Here is a 22,335-nt window from a genome sequence, read left to right as displayed (position 1 = left end):
GGAAATGGTCATCATCATATTCTTTCATTACAAAACAGCAACCCTGAACCAAGATGTGACTGCTATCTACAGAAAGATGAGCTCTTAGTTATATTTACCCCATGTCCAACCAGTTGACAGAATAAGCCATGAACTAGTGTTATCAGTTCCAAATACAGGACAGGTTAAACACAAGGAACACCTATTTCTCTCAAATTTTACTTAATTAGGTTTAGCCAAGCTAGTTATATACTGTATGTACCTGTCAAATAATACAAAGAGTACATGACACGTGTTGCACCCTAATTGGTGCTAACCAGATGTACACACCTTTGCTTCCCCTTGTGGGGATTGAACCTCGGATGTCAGCAGCTGAGGCAAAGCCTCAGATGTTGCACAACTGCGGCTGGTTTGCTTACTTGACAGGATGTGGATCAGAGTATTATATCCATAGGTCTGAATCGCAATCCAAATATTTGGGTATTCACCTACCAGTTAATGCTTGTGATTAGTCTGCGAGAAGCAGATCATAGACATGTTAGAGTACCTGCCCCCATTAGGGCGAAACATGCGTTGTGTACTCTTTGTATTATTTGACAGGTACTCTATAAACATGCCTATGATGTGCTTCTCGCAAACTGAGAGGGCGGGGTGGATATTTACAGACTGGTCGATCAACCACAAGCATTACCTGGCAGGTGACCATCCAAATAATCACATTGTAATTCAGACCTATTGATGGATGGATGGACAGATATTCATGTTGCATTACAAACACAAAAAACCTTCAACTCTTTTTATGGCATTGAACAACATCTGGAAAATGAGCTGTAAAAGAGCAGCCCATCAATAAATTTTACAAACATATGGTGAAACATATTTCAAAACTGTGGTAACACAGTGATGTAGTAGTTAGTGTTGTCTCACAGCTATAAATGATTTGGCCTGGTCACCGTCTGTGTGGACTTTGCACATTCTATTTGTCTTTTTAGTTTTCCCATGCCAAAAAAACAGGCAAGTTAGGTTAGCTGGTTGCTGCAATTAGCTTGTAATGAGTCAATGAGGCTGTATGCATAAACGTGCCCTGTGATAGACTGGCGTCTTACCCATTCATCCTGCCCAGAGAGAAGTTCAGGTTCTATCTTAGCTACCTGCCTCCATAGAACTGGATCAGGTCAGGAAAGTGTAGAAAATGGATGGATGAATGGGTCAGAAATTTCAAAAGTTGTGTTGTTTTTACTAATTGCCAACATCCATAATCATAGCTGAAGGGTTCCAAATTAGAAGTACAGGAAGCAAGTAGTGCATTCATGAGAATTTAAATGAAACAAAGAATCTGAAGTACTATTGTCCTTAATTCTGAGTTAGTAAGCTTGGGCCAGATTTGAAATACGTACTGAAAAAGACAGATGTCTCATAAAGTGCCTCATTCTCACTTAGAGCTGTTGTTACAGGGTGCAGTGATCTGTTACAATGGTAACCTGAAGAATAATGTGGGTACAAAGAGAAGACAAAATGATAGTAAATAAAACGTTTGCATGCTCAAAATTCATGAACCATAATCCAAGCAACATTATTTCCTTGTGAAAGAGTCAAAGAAGCTTAATCGAAATATATACAAAACCACATTATAAAAAGACAAGCATTATATTTCCCCAATTGCTGTTCCTTTTCAGTGCCACATGCAGGTGTACTTTTTTCTAATTAGTGATCCAACCAAAAAAAAAAAAAAACTAACTAAACAATGCAAGGTTTAACTGTGACTACTGATTAAGCAGTACTACCAATCCCTGTTCAACTCATCTGGTACTAAGGGGCTCAAAAACATTAGTTTCAACTTGAATGACATCTTCTCCACTGACTAAATGTTGAACTGAGACCTCCAAGTTATGAAAATGTATTGTAAGAAAACTTTCATTCTGTTTCTGCAAGCACAACTGAAAAAAATTATTGCAACTGGCTACTAATAACTCAAGAAAAATCTATAAAGCCAAGTCAATTTGACTTTTTATTCTAAGGGTTGCCCAGTGGTTATCCTTGCTGTCTTTCAGCTCTAGACCCAGATTTTCATTCTGGACTACTACATTGTGACTCTGCAGGTTTTCCTATTTGCTTTTCACATTCCAAAAACAAACCACCCCTATGTAAGTGAGTGTTAGGGTGCACAAGAGTGCCTTGCAATGGACCGTCTTCCACCCAGAACTGGTTATTGACTCTGGCCCAGTGATTCCCCAATATTACCTTAAGATACTGTTTTGCACAAAGCAGGCTCAGAAAATAGATCTTAGACCACAGTCTAGGCAGAATAACTGTACAGAATAAGAATTATGCATTTCAAAAAAAAAAAAAAAGGAAGAGAGACAAAGGGAAATGTTCTTATTTAGTTCACATTTGAAAACACGCACACACACACACACACACACACAAGAAGCAGGCGTTATTCATGACCACCATTAAAAAGAAACACCTTTGCCTTACTTCAGTGCTGGAACTCTTAAATAAAAAAAAAAAAATATTAAAAAAAAAAAAAGTGTTCAGTTACTTGAGCCATCAGGAGCACTAAGGAGATCTCAGGAGACTGAAATAAACAAGAGCAAAATGTGCTGTTCTAGGGGGGAGACAAAGGGGGTTGGCTTTCATTCCAAATCAATTCCAACCAAAACAACAAATTCCTTTCCAGACAAGAGACACAGAGGTTTCCCTGCCAAGAATAATACTTAAAATAATCAGAGGTCTTTGCTACATGTGGTAAACACTAGGTTGAGAAAAAAAAATACAGTAAAAACAATAAAACCCACTATTGCTTTTTTACTTAGAGGTGCTACAATGAACTATGACTGATCTTTAACCTTTGCAGTGTTCCTTTCAAACATGTGCAAGTGCAATAGACAGAAAAGTAAGTTAAAGGGACCAATACCAGCTAAAACTGCTTCAAATTAAGAATTACTTTTTTTGTTTCCACCTTTTACCTCATCCACTTTGTCATTTTTAAATTACTATTCCTTAATGTACTACTTTATCATTTTCGTCTTTTGCCTTCTTATTTCATTTTTTCCTTATATTTATAGTTCTCTCTTCTACAGTCTCATTTTTTCCTGTTACAATCACAGACAGTCAGAAGTCTATGGCAGTACCAAAGCTGGACTAGAGTGCCAAACCGTGGAACGACACAGCTACAGACCAGCACCAAAAAAAAGTTTTAGAGTTGCAATTAATGGCTGCGTAAGAAATTTGCATGGCCACAATGAAATCATGCAGACTTCACACAGAAAACGCTGCCTATTTTACAGTACATAAATAAAATTTCTAAGCCTTTTATCTGCAAACTTTAAATGTCCTAATAATGCCTTCTGACAGCTTAGAAAAAAATGGATAGATTAATTTTTTCTGAGTATACTTGTAATATAAATGTTATTTGTAAAAAAGAACAATCTTTAAAAACAACAACTATAAGTGGCAATTCTGTATGAACAGTAAAACGTTTCTCCACATAGCTGTATAGATTTACCTGAATTCTTCCAACCCAAGATTAAGACGGAAAGGCAATTCCTATTTTTAATTCCACCTCTTTCCTGCTGGACAAGACACTGGCTTCCATTTCATCACCGTGTCACACACTCATAAGCAAGGTACTATAGACTTCAGAAATGATGTCATGTAAACTACACAGACAGACACATTCAAGAAGGCCTCCATGCACAGATTACTTGAAACGAGCAAGAATCAATATTTGGACTTGAAGTTGACAAAAGCATCCTGGTCAGACTTGGGCAGATATGTGGGTGCTGCTTAATGAAATATGTTGAAGTTGGAAGTGCCCTGTTACTAGCAGGAGAAAGTATTGTCGTGTTATCTGCAAACTCCAGACTTGCAGGGACTTTTTTTTTTCCCCCCATTATAAAAGTTATTACATATTGAATAAAATCCATAAGGTAGGCTGTGCTGATCCATGCCAAGCCATTTTAGTGGTGCATCTCCATATAACCATTGCAGGGACTGCACTGAGCAAAGCAGATGGACAATCTGGAAAAACACACAGGGGAAATAAAAAGGAGCATGGCTCCTGAAACAGGAGATGAATGGTTTTTCTTAATGGTAAAGTGCAGGACTAACCCAAGAAAGGTGAGACAGCTGGCATACTAAACTAAATGAAAGCAGCATTCTTGGGATAATAGCGGTATTATGACAGATAGAAGGAACTGTTAGAATTGGCTTCTGGAGTAGAGGCAACTTTAGCCTAGAAACTTTATGTGGTATAAAAACACATCTCTTAAGAGATCAACAACGGTTTTTTGAAATTAATTTCTTGATACTCCACCAGTAGTAAAGCAATGAAGTGAGCAACATTTAAAATTGAATGCATCTTAGCCAGTAATACAGGTTTGGTATTTTTAAGATCCCATAAAATCACTATTCTAAAACATTAATTTAAATCAATATGTCAGAGTTATTTCAAGTTTATATTTTTTGACTAGCTTAAAGTATCCGGTGTAGCCCAGGTAAACTGACATAACAGGCTATGGTAAATGTCATTCCTAGCTGAAATGTGTGCCCTATCCATCAACTACACTCCTTCTCTGATAACTATCAGTTTCTCTGATCACATAATCAAGAATTTGTTCTTTTTTGTGTAGCACGGAATTGCCGATTGCCATTAGGGAATTCAGTGCTTTCTCCAGACATCCCAAATTGAATGCTTATACTTAATTTGCTATTTCCACACAATATTGATTCATTTATTTATACATAATCTGTTTAATTATCTATCTGTTTATTTATTATATTACTTGTCCAAAGAGTCTGTATCTTTTTATCTTTCTGGTGCTGTATGCATCTAAAATTTCCCCTTGGGATTAATAAATGTTTATCTAATATAACCTAATAATTGCAGTAACTCCTTGCTGGGTTGGAACCAAAAACACTCCTGGCTTTGTATTTCCTAGTTTAGTGCTGATTCACAAACAGATGTTTAATCTCATGCTAATAAACTGGATGGCTCATTAAATAATTTAATCCATGGAACGCGGAAAGCATATACAGTAGTGGGGGAATGGGTGTAGGATTTGGGTTTAGAGACATTATCTGTAGTATTATTACAGGAGAGACAGCACCAGTGGAAGTTTAATATAATAAAGATGCTTTATTGGCATCAAAGCTTGAAATTATAACTACCTTATCCGAAAATGAACTTGAGAAGATGTTTACGTTTAAAAGCTAGTAAAAGTTACTAACACCATCCTCGGGCATTCTTTCTACTATATTCTGAACAGCAACTTGGCATGCGCTAAATTGTGAAAAAAATTGGCTAATCTCGGTCACACTTAGTAAAGACATGCAGGTATACAATGGCATTAGCTTTGTCAAATATGTAAGGTTTGGCTTCGATAAAAAATGTAATGTCACCAGTTCATTTCTCAAATGCAGTCATGTTTACACAGTGCAATAAAATTCATATCTGCAAGTTTAACCAACACATAGCAGGCTGCCAGACGTCCTTGTCCGGCTGCCTGAATCTTGTCACACTGGTTATGAATAATTTAACATCACAAAACAGGCAGTGGTGAGCGAATCAGCAGAGGTAATGGATAAACTTTGTGTCACATGTAAAATCGTAACCATGAAGCTCTCTAAAAATGGTGTTTTGGAGTTTTTTTGGAGTGTGGGGGGGTTGTCATTTGGAAATTCAACATAAATATATCCCATAATATGACAAAATGACTTCCTCTTAGACAAAATGTGTCATCCAGTGTGACAATAATACCGTATTAGTTGAGAAGTAAACGCTGCATCGACTGTCTTGATAAGACCCTGCTTTGGCTGGTGCAAAACACTCTCCTGCTGCCTGATGGGAACTGCAGTTCCCCATATTGATGCCCATTTTTGGTTGACCTCCGATATTACTATCCACCCCTCTCCCAGATATGCCACATAGCTTATATTTTAAGTTGGCCCAATGGCAACAGACATGCAAAATGTCATAAAAAATTGGTTTAGCTGTTTTTGTGTGATTGGTGAACAGATTACGATTTTGCTTATATACTCATCAAAACATTTTAAAAAACCTATTAATTACAACGTACAGTATAACGAATTTAAAGGAAACTTTGACTGCTCCGTTGGTTACAGTTAGCGTTCCTTGTCTCTTACACTTGGTTGGGGCAGCCTGCCTAGCAAAAAAAACAAATGCCTGATACTCATATCCACCTCCAGTTTTCTTACTTTGTCTGGCTGCCCTGCTAGATGAACACTTGCCTAAATTAATCTGTAGAATCACTGGGGTCTACCCAGAAACCCACTGGGTTACTTTCCCAAATAGTACCAGGCCCTTGAATAACTTTCTTGAGCTTACTTTCTCAATTATACGATGGCCATTGTAAACACTGTACGGCCATCTGATCTACAATGGGTAGAATCTTGTCAGTCTCAATTAGGGATCCATCTGCTGTTATCTGTTATATTTCTGGAAATTGTTTTGTTGATCTGCCACTACTTTATGACTTCGCTCACTGCATTGTTCTCAGAGTACCTGCTTCTGCTGGCCTATCACATTAAAGAACATACCACATCTTGTTGGACTTCAGCTACTTATACTGGCATAAAGAGTTTCTGTTCATATGCCAGAGTTGTTCCAGTCATATTCTTTTCCGAATCCATGCCACCTTACTGAACCCTATTCAAATGTGGCTATCCAACCTCCATTTAAGCAGATATTACTTTAAGTATACATTTTTAGTTCATTGTTGTAAAGATAGCAGTCCAGAGGCAAAACCAGACCTCCTAATAAGCTTGACTCAGAGAGAGAAAAAAAAAAAAAAAAGACATTTTGTTTTTATGAATAAAATGGAAGATGAAAGGCAAAAATCAGTTCTTAGTTAACAGCTGCCAAAAGCAAAGAATGTCCCAGACTGTGTTCACAGATATTAAGCAAAGCTGGACAGATTCAATTCTGAAGAGCCTCAGTGACACTTAAAAATACTTTTCTACTGGTTATGTCTGCAATGTCTTCACACCATGTGTTTCACATTGTTTCCTCAGTAGGAGACAAATTCAAAAAATGAAGAACACAGCTTCTTTTGTTTCCCAAATGACGCACTGGGCTCCTTCTTCAAAAAAGATCGAGTATCATGTAGACCTGAAAAACTGGTAGAAAGGCTTCTTTGATATGACAACATAGCCCAAGGCACTATATCGTCATCATTCTCCAATGAAAAGCTTTCTGAAGTCCCCAAAAACAATCCTCAGAATTTAGAATGCAGACCTTTGAATACAATAAGCTCTAAAAATGGCCATTTGAGGTAAGTAAAATGGCACAAACAACCTACAGCCAGGACAACTAGTTTTAAAATGACATGGGAGTAAAGAGCTATTTTAACATACTAAGTAATCCTTTAATTGTGAGCTCATTTAGGAAAAACACTGAAATAGGAAAAGCAAAGCAAAACACTCAGAAATGGGGAGAGTAACAGAAAATACACTGTACTAGAGGCATGGGCAGTTCAGCAAGTCTTCATCCAAGTATAGCACACTAAGCATTCCACATCCCTAGGAAAAATAAAGAGCCCTGCAAGTATGAACTGCTGCAGCACAACATAACCCACTGCTGATTTTACTCTCTGAATTCTACCACAAAAAGGAGTCCTAAAGCTTACACTCCTAGGCAGTAACTGATATTGGCGTGACTAATCACAATATGTGACTCTGAGGTTGCAATTTGAAAATAACCACTGCCTTTTCAAAAAAGAAAAAGTCACCTGTGTAGCAAGCTAAGCCAAAATAAACTCATTCTCTAACCACCTAGTATTTTTGGGATGGAGTTATTATAACTGTTAAATAATGAGGTTTACCATAATCTTATTTAACCGATCCCCACAAAAATAAATAAATAAAACAACTTAGTTTTGCAGAATCTGTACACACATCTCCCCGCCACCAACATTGCCAAGCCAAACATCCTGAAAAAGAAAAAAAAAAAAACCAAACAAACAACAACAGTTCACAAAAGGGCTTGGACTCCCATGAACTTTTCTTTGCTTTGTGAAGGGCCAGGTGTTAGAAAAGGTTGCAGCCACACTGCAAGAAATCTGCTGGGGTGAAAAAATTTGATTTTGGCACAATGACATGATAGTACCAGGCATCAACCAAATCTTTACTGATTTTTTTTTTTTTTCTTCATAAAGATCTTGTCTCCATTATTTAATGCTGTTGAAAAAAAGATGGAAAATGACAAATCCGAGTCAACAATGTGTATATTTCCTGAAGCAGGATTACTCATTTAAGTAATGCTGTAGTATGCGCTGTTGTCTCATAGTACCAACATCCTGGGTTCAGACCTCAGCCTAGGTATGATTTGTAAGGATTCTGCATGTTCTCAATTTTCCTATGTTTTTATTAGCAAAGCATGGCCTTAAAGAGAGCCATGTGAAAAACAATACTTGATTAAATTCAAGTTACACTATAATGACTACATGATAAAGAGCATACAACAACATTTGTATCCATGCATGTGCATCTGAAGCAAACAGAAGAATAAGAAAATCAACCAGCAAGCAAGTGCATTATCATTTACTCTGGGAGGCAACTGAAAGATTGTGGGTGTAAGAGGCTGAAATGAGGCCCCTGTCCATGGCTACTGAGCTCACTCTGCGACATGCTGAGGAGCTTGCCACTACATGAGGAACTTGGATCCATACTTCTGCGTCTTCTCCAGATTGACAAGAGACAGAAGAGGTGATCTGGGCACATAGCTCAGACGTCTCCTTGGCACCACTTACTGGAGGTGCACTAAGCACACTCCATTGGCAGGAGACCGATAGGCAAACCCAGGACACACCAGATGTGCTCTGGATAGAGTTGGTTTGGTCAGGAAAAGCATAATGAAAATAATGAAAACAATGATATTCTGGGATTGCAAATGTACATTCTTCAGCATATAGAGCTCAAAAAGATTAGATTGCTGATTAATGTAATATTTAGCCCAATCTAAACTACAACAACCAGGTAAGTACCCTCAATTATAATTATCTAACAGCAGCTGAACAAAACAGCTTAAAAGTATCTATATTATTAACAGTTGAGTAAAAAGTAAGAAAAATAGAAACTGCTTCATATCGGTTGGGTTCTAGTAATTCTATTCAGAATAATTTTATCTTTTACAAAAAACAATGAAAACAATTTGAAATTGTAGGGAAACTGAAAACTAAAACTAATTCTAAAATTGCCATTAAAGGGAATTCTCTTTATGACTAGGCATAAAGAAACTTACTGTAAACATCCTTATTCATAATGGATTTGTTACTGTGAGAATCAGAGATCTATTTTACAGAATATTCTTTTAGATTCAGAAAGCACAGCTAAAATATTCCGACTAGGCCACACAGAGAAAGAATACATCAATACAGGATAATTTTATTAGCCTACATTCAAGTAATAAATATTTATCTGAATGCACATATAGGTCTAAATCCCAGCCCAGGCCTTGTGTGTATAGTCTATCTATTCTGCCCATGTCTGTATAGGGTTTCTTCTGGACACTCTGTAGTTCCTCACACACCCAAAAACACATGCATCTTTGGTTAACTGGACACTCTAAGGTGGTCCTGTGTGAGAGATTGTGGGTGCTTGAGTGACTTAGCCCTGTCTGGGCTGGCACTGACTCCAAAGAGGATTCCTGCCAGACACCCACAGGAATTCTGATGTGGATGCAGCTGGTTAAATAAGGTATAGACAGGTAGAAAATAAGTATAACAGAAGGATGGGTAAAATTTGCCAACGGATATCCAAGTTGTCAATGTTTAGATATCAATCCACAAAGAATTAGGAGAGAATTAAATTCCTGCTGGGCGGCACGGTGGCGCAGTGGTAGCGCTGCTGCCTCGCAGTTAGGAGACCCGGGTTCGCTTCCCGGGTCCTCCCTGCGTGGAGTGTGCATGTTCTCCCGTGTCTGCGTGGGTTTCCTCCGGGCGCTCCGGTTTCCTCCCACAATCCAAAGACATGCAGGTTAGGTGGATTGGCGATTTTAAATTGGCCCTAGTGTGTGCTTGGTGTGTGGGTGTGTTTGTGTGTGTCCTGCGGTGGGTTGGCACCCTGCCCAGGACTGGTTCCTGCCTTGTGCCCTGTGTTGGCTGGGATTGGCTCCAGCAGACCCCCGTGACCCTGTATTCGGATTCGGATTCAGCGGGTTAGAAAATGGATGGATGGATAAATTCCTGCTTCTGACTCAGTTTGTGCCTGTGACAGTGCGGGTCACTTCCTTGCTCCCTGTATAATGGGAGCCACATGAACCTGACAAAGTCAGTACCGCAACTGTGATGAGGGTGGTAGATATGGTGAAAAGAACAAGTGCCTTTATAAAAAACAGTTCCTAAAACAATATCTCAAAGTGTCATGCACAGTTCCCAAATAAATAAATAATCCATTTAAAAAGGTGAATTTGGAGGTTAAAATAATCAAATAAATACATCCGTAAAAACAAGGTTAAAATTCAGGCAGGAGTCTTCTTCAAAGGCCACATGCTACTTCTTGAGGCACCAATCCCATCCGGCGGCTTCTCTCCAAGCACTGGCTCACTGATGCTCCTGGCTTTTTCTCTGTCCTTTAATCTCTTTCTCTTGTGCCCGGCTTGTTTTTAAGGTTCTGTGGGTGCAGCGTCTCAATCACATATTGCAGTAAGCCAATGAACCAATTGAGAAAGACTGCACATTCATGTGCAGGTACATCTCACCCCAATTACTTCACTAACTCCCTGCAGCTGCGCGAGTGTGCGCCCAGAGAGAATGCGCGAGCCAATAGATTATTTTGTTAAAATAGGCGTGGACATGCTATATCACATGGTGACCCTGAAAAAGTCACCTAAAAGATGTACATTTTAGGTTAATGGGTAAATCTAAAAGTGGGTAGTATGAGATAATGTGGTTGTGTGTGAGTGTCTTTGCCTTTCACTTGACACTGCCTGAAATCCTAAACTAGAGAAAGTGGATTCAGCAAGAAGTTTATGAAAACATGAAGTCTTAAGACAGTGAAATAGTAAGAAGGGAATGCATTTAAACTCACCTTCAAGTACCACAGTACCAGTACTGAACCAGTATTTGATAAGAAATTAACACAAGAGTAAAACTTACATAGTTTGCATGGAGTACACAACATGTCTGCAAGACTCCCATTGTGCAAGGCAGTAGTCAGCCCTGAATAGGATGGCAGTTCATCACAGACACCCCAGTCACACACATCAACCCTCACTATCACACAGGGCCAACATAGAACTAATAGTCAACTGAGCGTGCAAGTATCTAAAACTGAAGTACTGTAGGGGAAAATCAACACAGACAGGGGGAGAATGTACAAACTGCCAACGAAGAAGAAACTGGCACACAATTTCAATCCAGGACACTAGATAAGTGAAGCAACAGTGTTTATGGGAGGCATGGTAGTGCACTGGTTAGCAAAGTAATGGAAAAATAAATTCAGTATACAGTACGTTAAATCAATATAAAGACCTGTTATCAAACTTTTAGCTGTATTTTATATTTTTAAAGGTAGAGAATCAAACACTACTGTTGACAAATATCTGTTAGATATTCATAAATTTACTGCATAGAACACTTCTTAAGAATATAAAGCCTTGAGAATCAAACACTGCATTCATATGAAAGCTAATCTCCTCAATGTTGTCAGCCTTGCAGTGGATTTCTTTCAACTCTATTGCTGATAACATATCTTTATAGGTTGAGACAGCTGTGACAAATATTCTGACAAGGAACTTAAAGCCGCACTTGTCTGGGAGCCCAAAGTGGTGGTTAGTTTCAAAAACACAAAAGCCGGGATAGATTTAAAAATTCACCTTCTAATTAATCATTGCTTTTATGTACATGTGACCAAAAAAAAAAAAACTTAAAAAATAATAATAATAATAAATATTTAAAATTTTTCTTTATATTTCCTCAGTGCTCCCATTCTGGTTACGAATCCTTCATTTTGTTCAAATGTGAGAAATTCTCTTTAAAAACTGCATGAACCTAGTTTATGCAGTGCGCTAATGTACATTTTGTTCAAAGGCAATTCATTTAATCATCAAGTTAAAAGCAATTTTTCTAGATAATTCATGCACGTTACTTGCAATACTGTATATAATGGTAGTACTCACCAGTCCTGCAATAGGAGTTGGTAGCCTGTTTATCTTCTTTATAATGCCTGGCTTTATCGCATTTAGCAACCTGTATTTTTTTGGGAGTTGGGGGAAAAGAGGAAGAGGAAAATGAGAGAATGGGTTAGATAAAAGACAATTTCACAAAGGTATGGTTTAATTTAGTACTTTGGTTAAGGATGAATATGGCCTTGTTTTTATTATTAGATTTAACCCCCTGAGGAGAACAAAATGATTTACACAAGATGGTCTAGATTACACCAGGTAAGGTGTCAAACACAGTCACAAAACTTTTCAGTTAATCTACTCATGAGATGTTCACTTTTCCTTCATTTTCAAATTTATTTTATACTCCTTAGTCATCAGAAGACAAGAGGTAATTTATTGGGAAATAAAAAAAAAATAGATAACTGTACGATTTAGCTTCAGCCGTAGTTTATTATAAGCCCAGTAGACAAACCAGCAGCTTCTCACCTTTAGAAAAGTCCAGACATTTCTGTGACCTCTTCGGTGACTTGGCCAAAACAAAGACAAGAAAGTGGAGACAGCACCCTGGATCTAGACCTCACTTCAAACAGAATGCTGTTTCCAATTCTTGCCTAGCAAATTAAAATGTGTTCTGGGTTATGCAGGAAGGCTCCTCACAAATTAAAAAAAAATGCCCTGAGCTATTCAACAACGCAGATGCTTTGCAAGAATTTCATTGCCCTTATGACCCCCTACAATACTTGCAACTTTAAGGAATTTCATATACTATGTAAAATAATGCTTTTCTTGTCATATACTGTGTATGCCTGTGTACATTTGCAGTGAACTTCCAATGTTAAATAAAAAACATTTTATAAAAGTGCTATGGGTATGAATATACTTGTAAGTTGGGTTTGAAGTATAGTATATGCAGACTAATCAAACTCACCATCCCAGATTACAGTATCTGGAAATAAAATTCTTTTTTCTGCATATGCATGAAGTAGCTGGATTAAGCTGTGCATCAGTTAATTATTGAATGAATTCAATACATTTCTACTTCAATATTATGAAAAAGATAAATGTGTAGCACTTTTCAAACTTGGGGATGAGTTCACCAAAAGGTAATAAAGAAATCAGGAGTCGGTTGTTCTTATACAATTTCTGTATGGAGAAATGTAGAGATGTGGCTTCCAAAATCTTGTGGAAAAAGGGGCCTGGCAAAAGACAAGTGCCTTTCTGAACACATCAAATGTGTGCTGGTAAATGGAAACGTATCACATTATAAAGGAAACAAAGTGTAGCAGGCACTATTGGATACAACAATCAGGTCCCTCTTTGAACGATATGCTGCTGGAAAGGAAGTAGCAGGTAGCAAGAGTCTTTCTGGAGCCTGTAACTGACAAGCAGAGATCCGATTTCAAAACACATTACTGTACTCCCAACTGTGCACCCTTGTTTGTTGGACTTTCCCCATTTTTAAACAAACTGTGCTAACTTTTGAAACACGCCACATCTGAGTGTTTAGGCTCTCTACCTGGTGAACCAGCTGGAGATGCCTTGCTTTGCTGTTACTGATGTCACGTTTACTCACTTATGTTGGGGAAAAAAATTATTGAAAAAGAACTTTTTCAATAGACAAGTAATCCATTAATGCACTCAGTGCCAAGAGTTCAACCTGCCTGATATATTACTGTCAAGTGTTTCTCGTAGCAGACCAATCTAACTCAAAACTATATGCAATAATACACACACATTTCTACAGTTATTTGGAGAAATGTTCTACCCAGGTACAATTCTCAGTAAAACTCAATAAAAGATAAAGTCAAACAAATAAACTACCTCTTATGTTTAGGAAGTTTTATTGAGAGACAGACGCACACACAGAGAGACAGACAGTCAGTCAATCCGTACATCCCAAAAGGAGAAATTTAGCTTTTTACAGAAGCTCAAGAAAAACACACAAGAATCACAAAAAGAAAAACTTTTTTTTGCTAAAAAGAGAGCAGTATACAAAATGAAGAAGTGCAAGTTAGGCAACAGCAAAAACCTAATATTGCATCAATCACATTCCAAAGTGGACTTGCCGTTTGCCAGCTTTAGAATTTTTAAGAAAGAAAAATATTTCCAAATAAAACTGTGATTTATTAAACTTTACATATTATTTAAGGCTTTGTTTATAATATTCATGGATTGGCTAGAGAGGTTCCCTCCACAACATACACAATTTAGAAAGTCTTTTCTTTAGACAAAAAGCAGACACTTACTCACACAACAGAATTCCATTTTCCAACCCTCCTCGAAAATCCTTCTCGCCAAAACGTCTGCCTGTGACTGCCTGAAAAGGAAAAAACAATGTTTTGTTTAAAAAAAAAAATTATATTATATATATATATATATTAATAATATATATATTAATATATATTTAACATTAATTATATATATATTAATAATATATATATTAATATATATATATTTATATATATTGCTCTGACTGCAAAGAACAGCAATATAAAAATTAAAAGAAAAAGATTCTTACTGCCTCCTACAAGCAAACAGTGACACGAGACCTTAAAACAGGATTAAAATACAAAAAGCACATCACGTGTTCAAGTGTTTGGCACTATATCTTACTACATAGCAGTAAATAACTTATCTGAACATTTACATTTTTAATAACTAAGGAAGAACAGTATCACTTCGTGTTTTTCACAATTTCCCCTTAGCAGAAAACCACAAAAGTCCAAGAGTATGCAGTACTTTAAAAACAGAATATGTTGCATTATATCATAATAATAATTCTTTGCTTTTATATAGAGCTTTTCTCACTACTCAAAGCACTTAGCAATTGCAGGTTAAGGGCCTTGCTCAAAGGCCAAACAGAGCAGAGTCCTTATTGGCATTTTATGGGATTCAAACCAGCAACCTTCCGATTGCCAGTGCAAATCCCTAGCCTCAGAGCCACCACTCGGTCTAATGAATGAATTTTTTCAGTTCTCAATAAATAATTAGCTGAATTCTTGACGGCCAATTGTTTCCAGACAACAAGAGCACTAACTAGTTGCAGACAAATCGCTTGCACAAGACACTCTGATGAAACTGTGACTTGTTCAGCCAGGCTGCTGTATCCAATCGACCTCTGTTATTTATTACTCTGTAAATTGTTTTGCATTATTTTAAATTAGAAGAATCAACCTAGGTAAAGAAGGAGAACCACAAAATAGAATTACTAACTGCTCTGAATGGATTTCAAAAAACACATTCATTGGGAATGAATACATTAGAGTTGTGCTTTATGAAAGCATGTTGAGGTGTTAGATGAGTACTTGTAGACCACAAACAAGACCAAAATGGTGGCAATCAATTAGTATAAAGATGGAGAGCATGCAAAAGAATAATGTGCCTAAAGGTATAAGAAACTACTACAATTAATTACTTGCCTATTTTATAATTAAATGCCCTGCTAACCGTCACATATTGAGTCAGTAAAAACTAAACTATTAGCTATTAGATCACAATGCCAACAAATGCAATTACTGTACTTTAGAAAGGCATACAGCCAGTTAGGACTTCAGTTAATAAAATTAACGCAACATATTGTCCCAACAAAATATACCTTTTTTTCCTTTGACAATATGGAAGCAACTGGAAACAACCTATAGGTTTATGTAACATTAGAATATTAGTAGAGGAAGAACCCCAGACATACTGTAGGGAAACCTTAGACAAGGATTGGAGGCACCATCTAAAAAGTTCATGGAATATTTCCACTTTGAATTGGTCAACGGTGATATTACTGGGCAAATTCATTATCAAAAGCCTGTACATTTTTTTTTTCCTGCTCATAAAAATAGGAAATACGAACAGAGGTTGGAGAAGCCAAGATAAATAGCCCTTATATACAGAAAAGGCTTAGGGGCAAAAGTTTATACTCATTTACTTGCCAGTTACAAAGCACCAGAGTTGACAAACAGATAAATGAAGCCAATACCTGGGCAAATACTGAACTCTTAACCACATCTGGTAAGACACACAAGCATGGAAATCCATTGGTTAGGTTAATAACAGACATGTATTATTACAACTGTCCTCTATTCTACTCTTGATTTAATTCAAAATGTAGCCACTGATTAATCAATGATGCCTGCCAGCAATGGCAACAAGGCAGGCATGCACTTGTCTGCTTAAGCAAAATTGCTGTTAATGTTGGCAAAATTTCTTAAAACACCACCTCTACAATTAATCATACAAAACTGAAATTCTGGCAACATTCACAATCAAATTTCATAATATCTTTTATAAAAGGTCAACTACGTTCGTGATCACAAACTGATGTCTGTCATACTTTTTCTAATAGGATTTGTCCCACTTATTGATCTAGTGGTTTTACGAGCACAAATTTATATAATTAGACAGTGACAGAATGTTTATTATACCAGTAGAAACATGGATTGAGAAATGTAGAAAAAAAAAATGTCTAAACTCTATCTTTCTTTATGCAAAAATTAAGAGCAAAATCGATTTCTCACATTCTCATTTGAGCAACAGAACTTGAAAATTGTGTGTTTATCTACTGAACATTCATGCAGAGTTTGGTGCAAATATCTGTTCAGAAATAGGACTCAATTCAAGATTTACTGAGTCTCTAAAGCTAGCAAAAGTCACTGGAAATGGTTACAGGTTTACAATTGATTTTTAACAAAATGTTGCAGTTTGAAATTATTTTGCTACTCTAGATTTTGACATTATGCACACAACACATTGAGTCGGTGTAATGTTCTGTGACATTTTTATTCCCTTTAACTTTCAGAGTAATCCCAGCTCCAGGAGTCTGAATATTGAATTTGTTAAACAACTGTACAGTTTAATACTTCTGTCCAATCAAAAGCTGCTTATCTCAATTTTAGAAACAAGGGGATCCTAGCACCAGGTGAAAAGCAGTACAGAGTGCTAGTCCACCACAGGGAACATGCATTCATCAAGCAACACTCACGTACTCTATCAATGGTAAGCGTATATCTTTTAGATGTAGAAACAAAGTATTCAGAAGAAAAAAAAATTTACTCCAGAGAGAATCAGCAAACCTCATACAGGTGAGAGCAGACAGCAGTTCAAACCCTGTCCCCTGGAACTGTTAAACAGCAGTCCTAGCCACTGTGCCACCATGCCCTGCACACTTAATTTTTTTTTTCAGTCTTTCAATATTTCAGTGCACTGTTACTCCTTATTTGAACTTTGTTTTTGTATGCCAATTTAAATCAAATTCCTCTTGTGGCTATTTCTTTCATTTGCATCTTCTATGTTCTGTGCTAATGGTTTAATGACAATGAAAAATTTTGACTCCTATTAAGCTTGTCTGCATATATATTTTATTTATTTATTACTGGTCATGTATCATCTTTCTCAGTTCAGTTCCTGGATTGCATCCCAAGAAAAAGTATCCTGCAGCTGGCTTTTATTGTCCATTGCATTTTGTCAAATCATTTTGTTCAATCAATAACCAAAACACAACACACAATGACATTATCTTGTATCTGATTTAGATAGAATAAAAAAAAAAAGTAAAACACTCCCTAAGAGGCCAGACAGTGTTTTGTTCAGTTGCCAGGTATTACAACCTAGAATGGAAAAAATTTCTAAATATTCTATTCTTATCTGCTTCTTAAAATCAACTTATAAAATATTCTTTGTTCGACTGATCAGAAAAACTAAACAATTGTTCCAGCTACAGATTTGGGAGTGATAAGATATGCTGCATATCTCATGCTGCCTTTTCAAAGACGATCAATCATCAATAAAAAATAAATTAATATAACAAAAAAGGCATTACCAGTTAAGGACTAGAAATGTGTTTAATCAAAAAAGGCATCCTTTTCATAAGTAAGTACTTAAAAATCTATCATCTCGACAGATCCTCAGAAGTGGAAATACAGTACATACTTTTGATGTTTGAAATTATTCTGCATCAACCAGTGCCACCCACACATTTTTTCCTCTGCAGGATCTTCATGTTAAAAAAAAAAAATCCAAGAATTTACATTTATCAAGCGCACAATTTAGATTTTCAATCCCTTTTCTCAGTTCAGTTTGTCATATTAGGTGCAAGTCTTAATTGATGATTAAATGAAACAAAAAAAATATATCTTTAGGTATTTCTTACCTTCGCCAAAGTAAACAGATAATAAAAACCACTACATTCATTTCTCAAGTCCAAAATATTCAGACATATAATAGAATGCCTAGTTTCCAGGAGTCTCAGCTAACTGAAGAATTAGTTTATAACCCAGGCCAAGGTTAATATTTCTCAGCTTCAAATGTCCACCGTTTTTGAATAGGAGTAGTTAAGTGTGGCTTTTGGTGCATCTGCAAAAGTCCCCAGGAAAAGTCAGAATGATTAAAAAGATCAAATGTTATCACTGCCAAGCAGTTATTTGCTGTGGCATAGGAATAATTTGGATTAGAAGTGGAGCGCATCAGAAAAGTTCATGAAAATCAGAAGTGCTGTGTCCGTGTGTGTGCGCGCACATGCACATTGTCTGTTAACGTTCATGGAGGTGAAGTTCACCACCCGTGCTTTATTTCTATTTTCATCTTTTTGGTTCTGTGTACAGACGTCAGTCACTCTGCCCAAAGAAACCACCTCATTTGCTCTGTACCACCTTCTCGGACATGCATAGCTGAATTCTGTCTTTTCTGTCGCACACACACGATATGATTTTTCTACTCCACTCCAATGAAAACCATATGCACTACTCCACTAGCTAACGCCATCAACAGCTGCCCATTGTTCTTAAAACATACATCAGAGCCTACGGCAAAGCATAAATTCAAGAATATTTGCCAAAATAAAGCCTTCAAAAATAAAAGGGAGATCAAGTAAACATTTATATAGGATTATTTTACAGGAACAAAATTATTCAAAAGAACTAAACAAGATGGTAAGAGACTGACCTTATGTGTTTTAACTTGAAAAATTCTAAAACAATCAAGTGTTTTAGTTTATTAGGCTTGGAAGAGAAACTATGCCTGAACCTTACAATTCACTAAAATGTTTAAATATTTATGAGTTACAATTAATATAAAGCTAGTTAAAGAATTCACCGTTAAATACCAGAAAATGTTGCTGCACGTCTATGCATTAACCATGAGAAAAAGATTACAATCAATGTAAGTATAAGGCATTTCTTCCATATCTGTGCATTAAGCCAGTGGGCGCAGGGTTTAACTTGACCTGTGGACAATTGAAAGAAAACTAAAAAACAGTTGTAGACCTTACAATGCAGGAAGCGACTAAAGTTACAGGAGCTTGCAGAAGATTAATTACAACATATCCTGATTTAAAGGCCTCCACCAAACATTTAATAATGAGAATATAAAAAGAATACACTTTTGGCCTCCCATCCTCATTGCAGTATTACAGCATTGTTTCTTGTGCATATGAAGCAAAATGGGAATTCTTACTCTATTCAGCCTCACTGTACTGCTTCTATTAGCCAAGATTTTGCCCCTGTTGCCCAAATGCACATCTTTAAGCTTTCTCTGTTTGTTTTCATTCCTTCAACCTGCTTTCCTAAAATTGTGTAAATCAAAACACTTGCCCATGTTAGGTCACACTGAGCTAAAGCACTCCATTTTGTTTGTCTGATTCAGAACAGAACAATTCTTTATTTATTAATAAATAGATATATTATTTAATTAAATATTACAAATATAAACAGATGTAAAAGATGAACTTTTTCCTAGATAGTCTGCTTTCCTCTCATACCCTAAAGATCTACTTTTATATGTCAGATTGGCGGTCCCAAATAAATTGCATGCAGGAGACTCTGCTGTGATACACTGGTACGTTAGTTGTCACTCATTCCTGATGTTGCTTTAGTAAGCTCCCATTTCCAAGCCTGTGACACAAACATTTTGGAAAAATGAATAGAAGGCTGGAGAGAAAAAAAAAAAACTCTCATACAGGAATCAATACAGCAAAGAGCAAAAGACAAAGCTGAACCAGTTGTAAGGTTGTTCAAAAGTCAATCATAAGATTTCAAATATGCTGTGGATAAAGATATACAGTACATATAAATGTTATTTGACCAAAAGCGATCTGTCAAGTAAGACGGAAGCACAGAAAACCTACACACACATTGCTTTAGGAAAACAAGTGAAGCAATATATTCTTGCATGTAAATGTAAAATGGAACGGAAATGACAAGTTTCAGATTTTCATGAAAGAACTTGTGTTGCTCCTGCTTGGGATTAAACTCACATGTGTATTCAGTTGGGTGGGGAGTTATTCTTTCCTTTCCTTTGTATTGCTGGCTGAACTCTGCTTCTTTAAGTACAATGATTTGAAGAAAATAAAATGCTTCATTCTTCGGCCTACACCAGGACCCCATCCTGACCCAGAAAACCTGTGCATTCTAACATCCTGCCAAATTGTTAAGATTGCTTTAGCTAATGTACTGTTATCACTAAATAAACAAATAAAAAATAAGCTTTTCAGATTTAAACTCTGAAATGTTATATCTGAAACCTGGATAACAGTTTAATTTGGTAAATAATAAAAGGCTCAAAAATATGTACAGTCAAGCAAAATGTAGATTTAATTAGAATTTAGCCATGTTATTAAAACTCTGCCAAGGACAATAGCATTGACAAGTTTTCCAAATTTAAAATTTCAGCTTTGCCTGTTTTCTGGCATGTGTTTTCATTTTTGCACAGCTATAAGCAAAAAAGGCGGGATAGATTTAAAAAAAAAAAAAAAAAAAAGAAAGAAAGAGAGAGAGAGCGCCAATATTGAAACAACATATACAAAAATAAACCTGAAATGGAAGCCAGGCAAACTACTGCTGAAACCATGCTAAGCTCCAGTTCCTGCTTTTCTGGAATTTATTAAATGAGCCCATTGTGTAGAAAATACCTCTAGATCATGACATGCAGCTCACTTTCTGCATCTTTTAAATCTGTCACGTGAACTGTGGTTCCCATACGGAAAATGAATCGTTTCAGGGTTAGATGCTTTAATTGGTTACTCAGGCTCCTTATTAATTATGATGAAAATGCATTAAATATTGCGGCTCCAGTCAGACATAACTGCAAAACTCTCATTTTTTTTTTATTTTTTTTAACAAAAACAGATTTTAGAATGCTAAAATAAAAAAGAACCAGCAACCCAGTTCTTTAAAGAGGCCTTCAAAGTTACGCATGAAGTTGGAAACACTGAAGTTGAGGCACTTGCAAAGCTAGTCACAATCTTACCAGGGGAAAATTATATGCCTATGATGGCTGCTCATTTATCTCAGATGATGTTTCGCAGATGTTCAAAAGTACAATCTAAACTGGAAAAAAAAATTAAAACTTTTCAATTTGGTCATATGTTTCTGAAGAAGTCAAAAACTATCACCAACACCATCCAACTCAAAGCTCAAGTAGAAGCATTTGAAAACATTTAGGGGATTTTTACATCTTTTTAGCAAACCTTGCGAAGAGGAGTGGAGGTAGGAGTGACCAAGCGACAGAGAAAAAAAAAAAAAAAAAAGAGAAGATGATTGCTTTATTATAACTGTGTTTTGTATAAATTGGTGGCTGCAGCATGGGAAAAAATTAAATAGAAGAGTTTACCACAGCAAAAACTTTCTACTTTTATACTTCTGTCCAAGCTTGTTTGTGTTGGGGAGCTAGAGCGCCCACTGTTGTCCTCACTATTCATGAATATACCTGAAAAGCATTTGACCATTTAAAATGATCAGGTACACAGAGTGATTAAGGAAGTGCATCTTTTTTTGGATGCTAGGGCTACTCTGAACATGAAGCAGAGGAGTTTGGATTGCCTAACAATGAAAAGGATTACGGAGTTGTGCACCAGCACCTTTTTCTGATACCATTAAAAGTATTAACAGGGGTTAAATGTTGATAACAAAACAGACTACTGATCTATTCCAATCCCTAAATGTCATTCAGCAAAGAACAGTGACCATGAAAAATCTACAAGAATTTACATTCGCAAACCAAAAATGATTTTAAACCATTACTCTGGTACCCTGGTCCTCTGATTTGAATAGAGCATAAATATATGCAGATAAGTAGCTTGTTGTGCTTCTGTACTTAGATTGAAATGCTAGACCAACAGTCCATGATTTAATATGGACCATGCTGGCTAGTATGAATATATGTATATGAGCAGGAACTTATTGCACAACATGTCATGTTGTATTCATTAGCTTGCTTTCTTTATGTCCATGTACTTATGTCACTAA

At 36.5% G+C, this 22,335-nt stretch overlaps 1 protein-coding gene across 11 annotated transcripts in view; it reads right to left on the bottom strand.

Moving 5' to 3' along the window:
* The window catches only part of LOC120527673 (LIM and calponin homology domains-containing protein 1-like), a 332,902-nt gene that overhangs the window by 176,817 nt on the left and 133,750 nt on the right, over positions 1 to 22,335 (bottom strand). For all 11 annotated transcript variants that reach the window (XM_039751356.1, XM_039751353.1, XM_039751350.1 and 8 more), the window contains exons 2-3: positions 14,353 to 14,423; positions 12,119 to 12,188 (exon numbers count right to left, since the gene is read on the bottom strand). In XM_039751356.1, coding sequence (XP_039607290.1) covers positions 12,119 to 12,188; positions 14,353 to 14,423 — 141 coding nt within the window. The remainder of the gene's footprint in view (positions 1 to 12,118; positions 12,189 to 14,352; positions 14,424 to 22,335) is intronic.

Source organism: Polypterus senegalus, chromosome 4, assembly GCF_016835505.1.
Source record: "Polypterus senegalus isolate Bchr_013 chromosome 4, ASM1683550v1, whole genome shotgun sequence".
Lineage (NCBI taxonomy): Eukaryota > Metazoa > Chordata > Cladistia > Polypteriformes > Polypteridae > Polypterus > Polypterus senegalus.
Note: the sequence above shows the minus strand (reverse complement) of the source record. Positions and strands in the feature narration are given on the sequence as shown.